The 9,743-nt window shown below is 47.0% G+C and overlaps 1 protein-coding gene across 3 annotated transcripts in view; it reads right to left on the bottom strand.

The window, feature by feature from the left end:
* CTDP1 (CTD phosphatase subunit 1) overlaps positions 1 to 9,743 on the bottom strand; it is a 67,270-nt gene that overhangs the window by 6,621 nt on the left and 50,906 nt on the right. For 2 of the 3 annotated variants that reach the window (XM_023741219.1, XM_004386930.2), the window contains exon 12: positions 5,872 to 6,053. In XM_023741219.1, the coding sequence (XP_023596987.1) occupies positions 5,872 to 6,053 (182 nt within the window). Of the gene's footprint in view, positions 1 to 5,871; positions 6,054 to 9,743 lie in introns of those variants that run through there. The other variant, XM_023741220.1, reaches the window with a different exon arrangement.

Below are 9,743 nucleotides of genomic sequence, written 5' to 3'. Positions count from 1 at the left end.
AGACAAGAAAGTGAGTAATGAAGAAAGACAAAAAGGGAAAAAGAGGGAAAAGAAAACAAATAAAAAAAAAAAAAGGAACAAGAAAAACCCCCAAAGGGAAAAAAAAAAAAAAACAACTCCCCCCAAAAGAACAAGAAAAAAGAAATGTACTCGGGGATCCCTCTGCACGTCTGTAAAAACTGAGGGGGTAGGTCCCAAGCCGCATAGTACTGCCTGGTTAGTACGGGCTCTCAATTTAAGAAAAGAAAAAGAAAACAAACAATTCAAAACAAACAAACAAAAAGCCCTGCGATCCCACCAGTGTGGCAGCATGGGCTGGAAGCAGTTTCACAATCGAGTGGCGTTTCACAGCCTTTCAGGAAGAAGCAAAGATGGCGCATGGAGCCAGGTATTTGAGAGAAAGGAGGGGGAGGTGGTGAGAGGTAAGGAAAAAATCTGAAGAAGTGGAAAAAAGCAACACCAGCAGCCAACAAATGGCACTTACGGAGCTGGCCAGTGCAGGCGGGTGGACCCCAAACGACACCGACGTGAACGTGGTGCTTCCTGGCCAAGACACTGGCCGCAAGAAGCCGAGGAGGCTGACTGCGGTGAAGAAGGGTGGGGGGTGGGAAAGTGTCTATCACTGGTTACCGGTTGTTCTGTCTCCTGCTGGAAGCTCTGTGAAGCTGCTTTCTCATACCCCGTTCGCTGATCTCTGATAGGAGTCCAAGATGGTGGATCTGTGCTGCGGTAGCTCTCCTTGCTCTCTGTTCTCTGTCAGTTTATTCCATTTGGTGCTTGGCTGAGTTCTGTATCTTTTCATTTGATGTTTAGGGTTTCAGGATTGCTGTTTTCTCCGTTTGGCTTAGTTTTTTAGATCTTTGATGTGGAGGGACGGTGTGATGCTTCTACCTATAGCAACATGTTGCCCAGAAGTGTCAGGAGTGTGATTAATTTTTTGAGTTTTCTAAATTTCTTTCTGTTAATGATTTCTAATTTTATTGTGATGTGGATGGCGAACATCCTTTGTCTTATTTCATTCCTGTTAAATCTACTGTTCTATGGCCTAACACATGGTCCATGTCCCATGTACATACATGTGTCCATTAAAAAGAACATGGCAGCTCTTTACAGATTAGAAAGGACCTATAAAACATACTTGTGAAATAGGAAAAAGCACAGCATCACACTATGTATATGGGACGCAACCATGTTGGGGTGAACATGGCATCACATTACGCATACAGGATGCAACCATTTTGGGGTGAAAATGAAGGGAAATTTACAACCCTAGATTAACAATTCTTAGACCCAGATTCACTTATTATCAATCAGTCAGCAGATACTGGATCCTCTCCCTCCAAGGATCAACAATAACTAGGGTGAGGGGAGAGAGCTGCTAGAAGAAACAAATGCCAAAAACTCATGAAAATAAATGTGAGCTACATTTGTTTTCTGGAAATTAACATTATTACAAAGCTTCGTGTTTTCTCCATTTTTAGAAATGACAAATGTCCCCCCAAAACATATTTAAAGAAAATCTAGCCAAGGTGAATTATTCAATATTAAAAACAGCTTTTGGGTGTGAGTTCCTCTGGACCATTATTTAGTAACAACCATCTATATGTAAAGGAGTTCTGCCGGCACAGTGGTTAAGCGCTTGGCTTGGTTTGAACTCACCAGCCGCTCGGAGGGAGAAAGATGTGGCAGCCTGCTTCCGCAAAGATTAAAGCCTTGTAAACCCTATGGGGCAGTTCTACTCTGTCCTATTGGGTCGCTATGAGTCCGAATTGACTCAACAGCAACGGGTCTGTATGTAAGAGTAGAAATTGATGTAGTCTTCCTGAAAGGGGAGAAAAGAACAGGCCTTGGGAAGGGAACACATGGCCATGCCAGCATCTATAGAGCATGTGGCTGCGTGTCCCTTACCGTGAGGGGGAGACGGCCAGGGCCAGGGAGGATTGAGCTGTGGTAGCTTGGTGCTTGTGTCAGGAAGTTAAGTCTTTAGAAATGGTGTTATCTTCCTTACTTGTTCTCACTGTACCAGATGGGATGGGAAACAGTGCCAAGACCAAAATATCCTAGTAGAGGAAGATCTTTGGTGAAGAAAAAGGCGGCTGTTATCACTGTCAACAGATAATGGAAAACTGCTACCTCTATCTTTCTTGACTTTCTCTACCATAACAGTTACCAGCTATACTCTACTATATTTTTTGCTAGTTAATTAAATACTGTCATTTTCACTTTCCTACCAACTCTAGAAACAATCTGAAGGAAGAAACCACGTCTTCTGTTGTTTTCCTGAAGTCGCCTGCTGCCAGTGCGCCTGCTGCCAGCTGAGGCCCTCCCACCACCCTAAGCATGAGGCACAAACAGGTGCTCCCTGAGAAATGAACAGAATATTAAGGATCTTGGATACTCTATATCAATACTGACTTTTTCCATTATTTGTAAATGATGGTGATGATGATTTGTTTGTATTTTAAACATTCTGAAGTTACCTTGTTGGGGCAAATGCTTTTCAAATATACTTGGCTTTTTATCTTAGTGATTTACCTAAGTAATGAAAGTGTCTTGTATGTAACAGACATTTAGCATTTGTTGATTTGAAAGAGGAATGAATGAATTCTTAGTTGGTAGACAAATTAAAAACTCCATCCATCTTCTTCCATTGTTATGTTCAAGCTTAAGTGACATTACAATTCTGGAGAACAGCTTGCCCATGTGAAATCAGCAAGATGTGCTGCCAAACCAAACCTGCATCGCAGTATGGAATTTGTCACAGCACATGGGAAAATCGTTACAGAACCGACACACTACATGCAAAACAAACAAAAACACTCAAAACACGCTCTACTTGATTTCAAATAAAAATACTATTTTGTGAAAAATTTTTAAAAATCCACACTTCTATTTCCCTAGGAAAGGGAATGAAATATAAACAGAAAATGATATGCATTAAGTTTCCTGATATAGAAAGGAATAAGATTCCATGAACCCGAGAGTCACAATTTTGACAACTGAGGGAGAACATCTGAATATCCTCCAATAAAGGCTGGAAATGAGAGCACATAATGCTGGCTCACAACTGGAGCTGGGCTGCTGCTATTATGTGTTAAACCTTTCGTGACGGCAACATACACACACGCACACTTGCAAGCACACACACACATGAAAAATGGACACATGGTAGGAATGGAAAAAATAGGCTCTATTTATAATGAATTCCTAATGAATTGCATCGTGTTGCATTAGTCTAGGTGACAAATGAAAGAAAGCTTTACAACAGGTAAAAGATGTGATAGAGTCTGTATGAAACAAAGTTGAATCTGACCAAATGTTTTGGATGCTTTATTTTTCTTATCTCGAATTCCACAAACTGCCCAAGTCAAATATATCAAACATAAAGTAAAACTATGATTGAAGTAAAGCACACTCACCCTTCCTGCCTGAGGACTTGGCAAGCAGACGGGCAGGTTCCTGAAAGGCCTATTTAGGAGCAAGTCAGCAAGAGTAACTCTGCAGACCAATCCACCTGGACCCCCGCTCTAGCTCCACAGCAGCCTGCCCTGCTCACTTCTCCACACCCTCCCAACCCCCACTATGTGCTTGAGGATTCCAACAGCCCCATCAATCCCATAAAGGCTTCCTGCTGGAGCACTTCCTCCAACGATGCAAGTGAAACCTGAGGGGTGCTGAGCCACCCTCTCACTGCCCAGGGAGACGTGCGGGCGTGGAAAAATCAAGCGCTCGGCCCAAGGCCACAACTAGCAAGACGCAGAGCTGGGCCTAACACCTCACCCTCCTGGGCCTACTGGTCACTTGTCTAACATCGCTGCCTCTACAGTATGCCAGAGCTTCTGCCCTGTCTTCCAACCCATGACAGCAGGCTCTTGTTTACATAATCCATCTTTATTTTGTGACTATTTTATAGTTTAGTAAAAACATAGAAACAAAGCAAGGATGTTCGCTCTCATCCTGTGACCAAGTCCTGTGCAGATTGCTCCCCAACATCCGCTGAGCACTGGTGTCTGCTGCAATTGCCCCAAAGCAGGGCCAGGTTGAGGTCGGGGAGATGCAGCTGCTTGCCGATGATGAGGGTGGCCTTAGCATGGGCTCTTCAGCTGGGGGCTCTCAAGGAAGTGGGGGATCACAATCTCTCAGGGTCCTCCCAGGTGCTGGATGCTCAAAGTACTCTGCACGCACTGTCTTCTGAATCCTGCTGTCTACTCCAGGAAGCACACTATTTTCCCCATTCTCCAGGTGAGGTGACCAAGATCAGGAAGGCTTGGTGGCGTGCCTGTGGGAGCCCATACCATGGTGTTAAGTGGCAGGGCCAGGACTTGAGAGCTGGCATCTGCACATGGAGGAGCAAGCCGGCTGTCTCCCGGGCAGGTGGAGGCTGGTTTGCGGAACACATGAGTGAGTGGGGCACAGTGTGTACTTGGGGGCATTCAGATGAAAGGCAGGTCACTCTTTGACCTGGGGAGTGTCACCTGAGGCCCGGTGTGCGAGATCACTGCCTTGTAGAGATATTATATGAGCTGGGGACCACTTTGTTATAATAGCTACAGCTATGGTGTTTTCTTTAAAGGCACAGGATCGATGTTTACTGGATTAAAAACATCAGGGACCACACAAGGGCCATCTAAGGCTCTAACTTCGTGGGGATGTTTCACTAAATAATAAAATTGGTCACACGACTAGAACAAAGCCCATTCAGATACTACAAAGCAGGTGGTGATGCTGACAGAAGGTTCTGTTTAGTCTTTTTGACCAAAGCCAACAGCTCCCCATGGGACCACCATGGGGACACTGACCAGGTCATGTGGATTCCTTCAAGGGGAGTGCATGAGCACTGTCTCCCAAAGATAAGGGACTGTCTGCACCACGTGACTACAGTGACAGGCAGACGCACTGGGACTAGGGCTGTGCACATCTGGATCTCAACAAGGGCATGTTAGAGAAACAGCACACACTGCACACTTATCACCAGTGCTGATAATCAGCACGCTCAGGAATGTCCCCACATTTACACTTGCATGCACGTAAGAAGACACACTGCCACGTGGTCTCTTGTGGTAGAATTCTGGGGACGACGGGGCCACTGCATAGATAACACATTGGTGTCACACAATGGACATGGGTAGTGACCAAAAAGGATGAGAAAAATCCAGTGTTCTGATTACGGCATGAGCTCCAAGACAGCCTTATGTGGAAGCACAAGCTGCCAGGAAGAGGCTCTAGGATGGGAGGGGAGGGAGCATTTCTGTGTCTGTTTGATACATGGACAGGGATGCCCACAAACCACTGACCACAATCCCCTCTCAGGACATGGACTGGGCTAGTGTGAGCAGAGTTCCATTGCATTCCCTGTGGACTGCTTGATCACACTCTTGCACATGCAATGCCACTTATACACACAAGCAAGTTTTTGATGGAGAAAAAAATCAGTGTGCCTAGTAACTGAAATCATAAAACTTTGATAGAAATTCGTATCACCATGAATGCAATATTCTGAAAATGTTAATGATTATGTTAAGAATCTATATTTGCTCTTACAATCTCTGAAACGAGACAAGGCAGCAGTATCTGCTGTCTCAGGTCCCGAGCACCAGACTGCCCGTGTTCAGCGTTTATGTGTCCCTTCCCACTTCCTGCAGCTTTGAAGAATGGTGACCCTGAACAATTACTGTGCCCAGGAAATGCCAAGCACTGGTGAGATAGCACCCGTTTTCTATGCTGGTTGGTAAGACACACAGAATAATGATGATGATGATGATGATGAGACAGTAATGAGAACAGAAGCTGTCTGACACCCCGTTAAAGCCCAAGGCCTCCTGGGGTTGTTGTGGGAGGCCTGGTGCACTCTCCGTACCTGCAAGTGCTTACCTGGGCACACTGCCACCTGCCAGGCTCTGCTCACTTGACCAAGACGACGCAGACTTTGGCTCTGTTTCAGCTCCTGGGGCCTCGGCCTCCCCGCTCAGTGGCTTCCCCTCCTCCTCCTCCTCTTCCAGCTTCTTCTTTTCACTGTCACTGTCATCGCTGCCTTCTCCTAAGATGTCATCCACCTGACAATTGGCCAAGAGTCAGTATGTTTAGGTTAATTTTCTGAAGAATCCACTCAGTTTGCCCCCACCCCCAAGGGAGGGAAAACTGCAGCAGAGGATTAATTCCCAGACATAACTTTTCCATCATTAGCCAGAATTTCTGCTGTGGACTAGATAGTAATTTAGCATGATACATGAATACTGTGATCTGAAGTTACACACAAGCAGACAGTGAACATGGCTTTTTCCAGGAAGATACATACATAGAGGGAGGACACAGTGGTGACACGCTGTGCGGAGCCTTCCCCGTCCCCTGCAGGTGTGCCTACGTCACTGCGTGACATGGCCAGATCGCAGCCACATCCAGGGCCTGGCTGGCTGTGCGCCCTTAGTACGTCTATAATGCCCACTTCTTTACTGCTTCACCCACAAACTTATCTGCAAGGCTGGACTTGCTGCAATCCAACACATACTGAGGTACCTCCCTCTTACAAAAAACTAAAGACAGGGAGAGCCAGGTGATTCTCCTTCCTCCTCTCATTTTAGGACGAGGTGTGTGAGCTTTCTGTGGAAGGACCACGGGCTCCATGGTGTGAGCTATGGGGAGGATCATGGCCTCTGGTGTGGGAGGTCTGTGGGGAGAACCACCCGGGATCTGTGGTGTGGGCTGTCTGTGGGGAGGATCACATGGGATCTGTGGTGTGAGCTGTCTGTGGGGAGGATCATGTGGGCTCTAGTATGGGCTGTCTGTGGGAAGGACCATGTGGGCTCTGTGGTGTGAGCTGTCTGTAGAGAGGATCACATGGGCTCTGGTGTGGGATGCCTGTGGGGAGGGCCATGTAGGCTCTGTGGTGTGAGCTGTGAGGGGAGGATCATGTTGTGTGAACTGTCTGTGGAGAGGATCATGTGGTGTGAACTGTCTGTGGGAAGGAGCACGTGGGCTCTGGTGTGGGCTGCCTGTGGGGAGGACCATGTAGGCTCTGTGGTGTGAGCTGTGCGGTGTGAGCTGTGTGGTGTAAACTGTCTGTGGGAAGATCACGTGGGCTCTGTGGTGTGAGCTATCTGAGGAGGACTCCACGGTATGAACTGTGTGTGGGAGGACTACATGGCTCCATGGTGTAAGCTGTCTGTGGGAGGACCACATAGTGTGATCTGTCTGTAGGAGGACTATGTGGGTTCTGTGGTGTGAGCTATCTGTGGGAGGACCACATGGTGTGATCTGTCTGTAGCAGGACTACGTGGGCTGTGGTGTGAGCTGTCTGTGGGAGGACCACATGGTGTAACATTTCTGTGGGAGGACTACGTGGGCTCTGTGGTGTGAGGTGACTATGGGAGGACCACATGGCAGGGGCTGTGCACAGCTGAGGACCTTAGTCCTACCACAGAACTGAATTCTGCCAACAACCACGTGAGCCTGGAGGAGGCCCTGAGCTTCAGAAAGGATTGCAGCCCATGTGACACTTTGAGCCTTCTGAAATTCTGAGCAAAGGCTCCAGCCACACTGTGCCTGGACTTCTGAACCATGGAAACCATGAGATAATAAATGGGTACTGTTTTAAGCATTAAATTCATGGTAATCTGTTATGCAGCATAGAAGACTAACATGCTAGTTAAAATGTATTTTTTTAGGTGAATCACACCAATTAAGATATTTTTATGAACACAAAAATTCAAAGGTTAAAGAGGAAATTATATGACATGTGAAAAAGAAACGTAGAAAACCAACCTGAAGTATTCAGAAATCGCTTCTCACAGGAGGTAAACTTGAGTTGTGTGATTTAAACACCACACTCAAGATGCTGGCAGTGGGCAGTACATATGTTCCCTAAAGCGATTTATGCAAATCAGGTACTCTAAAATTCACTGAGAAAGTTCTCTATTTAAAGGGAGATTATGATAAATCTTTTATAAAATGAGAGATAACTCCATAATTTCTTTCTTGCATACAGATTTTCACACACAGTAAAACTTCAAGCCACTAACACATTCAGTAACCAAAATCTTCAAAAATAAACATTAAAAGCCCACAGAGACTGAGGTAACCTTGTCAACACCACAGAGTACAAAGACACTGACCCCAGACCCTCCTGAGCACAGAGATGACCCCAGGGCATTTGCCACAGGCACTGACCCCTAAGGGCCAGGAAGGCACCCCCCCCCTTGAGGGCAGGGCTGATGCATGCCTCAGGGGGCATTTAGGCTGGTGGGAATCTGTGTGGCAGTTCGATTCCTTCCCAACGTCCTGTGCAACCTGAGTCTCCCTCCCAGCAGGAAGCAGAAGCACACTGGGATGAAGGTGTTAACAGAAGGGCGATTTGTAGAGGTGTGTTCAGGGTTAAAGGAAACCAAGCCCCACTCCACTCTCAACTCTGAGATCCCTCTCTGCAAATGCTGACAGCACCAATATTTGACTAACCCCAAGGAAATGACCCAGTCTCTCCATCACCCTACACTGAAACTCACCCATCTACACTGAGAACGGACCCACTTGTCTACACTGAGAGAACTCACCAGTCTACACTGAGACCGGGTCCAACCTTCAACAATGAGGACTCACCAGTCTACACTGAGTGTGGACCCCCCCCATCTGTCTACACTGAGTGTGAACCTACCTGTCTACACTGAGAGTGAACCCACCAGTCTACATTGAGAGAGGACTCACTCGTCTACAATGAGCGTGGACCGACTCATTTACTACACTGAGAATGAACCTACCTGTCTACACTGAGAGCAAACCCACCAGCCCACACTGAGAGAGGACCCACCCATCTACACTGGGAACGTCCAATCGGCTTTTAGTGTGTCCCTTTTAAGTGAGAACAGAAAGCCAAGGATCCCTGGTCATTGGAGGAAAGCCCTAACTGGCATGGCAGAGACCAACCCCAGCAAACAGCAGGAAGGGATCTTAAATAAAGTTGGTGTGAACGACAGAGGGTGCTTAAATTAGACATTCAGGGAAAGAAAGTTGTCCTCAGACATTAAAAACTGAGAGCAGAAACTAGAAGGGGAAGGGTTGGAAAGTTAAGTTGAAGAAGTCTCCTAGAAACTGCAACTAGTCAGAGATAGGAAGCTAAAAAAGTAACGAGATTAGAGTGCCAACCTAGGAGGCCCTGCCGAGTCTGACACGAATTCCAGACAGAACAGAGGAGACTGGCCGGTGGGGTTGTCCAAGAGATGACACCACAATATCCCCCAGAAGTAGGGCCCAGCCCATAGGGTGTGCAAATGCAGCACCAACATGGCGCCCAGCTTCTCAGCCGCGAAGCTGAAGCAAGAGAACCCACACGGCGACGCCAGAGGGAGGGAAGCCTTCCTGCCTGGATTTTATGTGCACCAGATGACAAGTCAGGCTGAAGGCAGAATAAAGGCTTTTCAGGTATGCAAGGTCTAAAAATCTTCCCCCCAGCTCGAGAATTCCGAGGGAACCAGCAACACAGGTCCAGGCTGAAGATATCGCTAAGAATGCCCAGAGTACTAGAGCCTACAGAGCGGGCTCCACATTTCTGCTGCAGAGTCTGGAGAATTGTGTCAGATGTATGGAAAACAAGGGAACGAAAAGCCAACCTATCACCTCCAGGAAGAACAAAGTGCCGTACAAAAAACGAAATGCGGCCCCATTACAGTGCGACTCAGCCAGGAGCACTATTCCATCATGGTTTAACCAAAATTCGTGATACGTGGAAGGAACACTATGTGTGTATGAGGGGGGGG

Source organism: Trichechus manatus, unplaced genomic scaffold, assembly GCF_000243295.1.
Source record: "Trichechus manatus latirostris isolate Lorelei unplaced genomic scaffold, TriManLat1.0 scaffold00176, whole genome shotgun sequence".
NCBI classification, from domain to species: Eukaryota; Metazoa; Chordata; class Mammalia; order Sirenia; family Trichechidae; genus Trichechus; species Trichechus manatus.
Note: the sequence above shows the minus strand (reverse complement) of the source record. Positions and strands in the feature narration are given on the sequence as shown.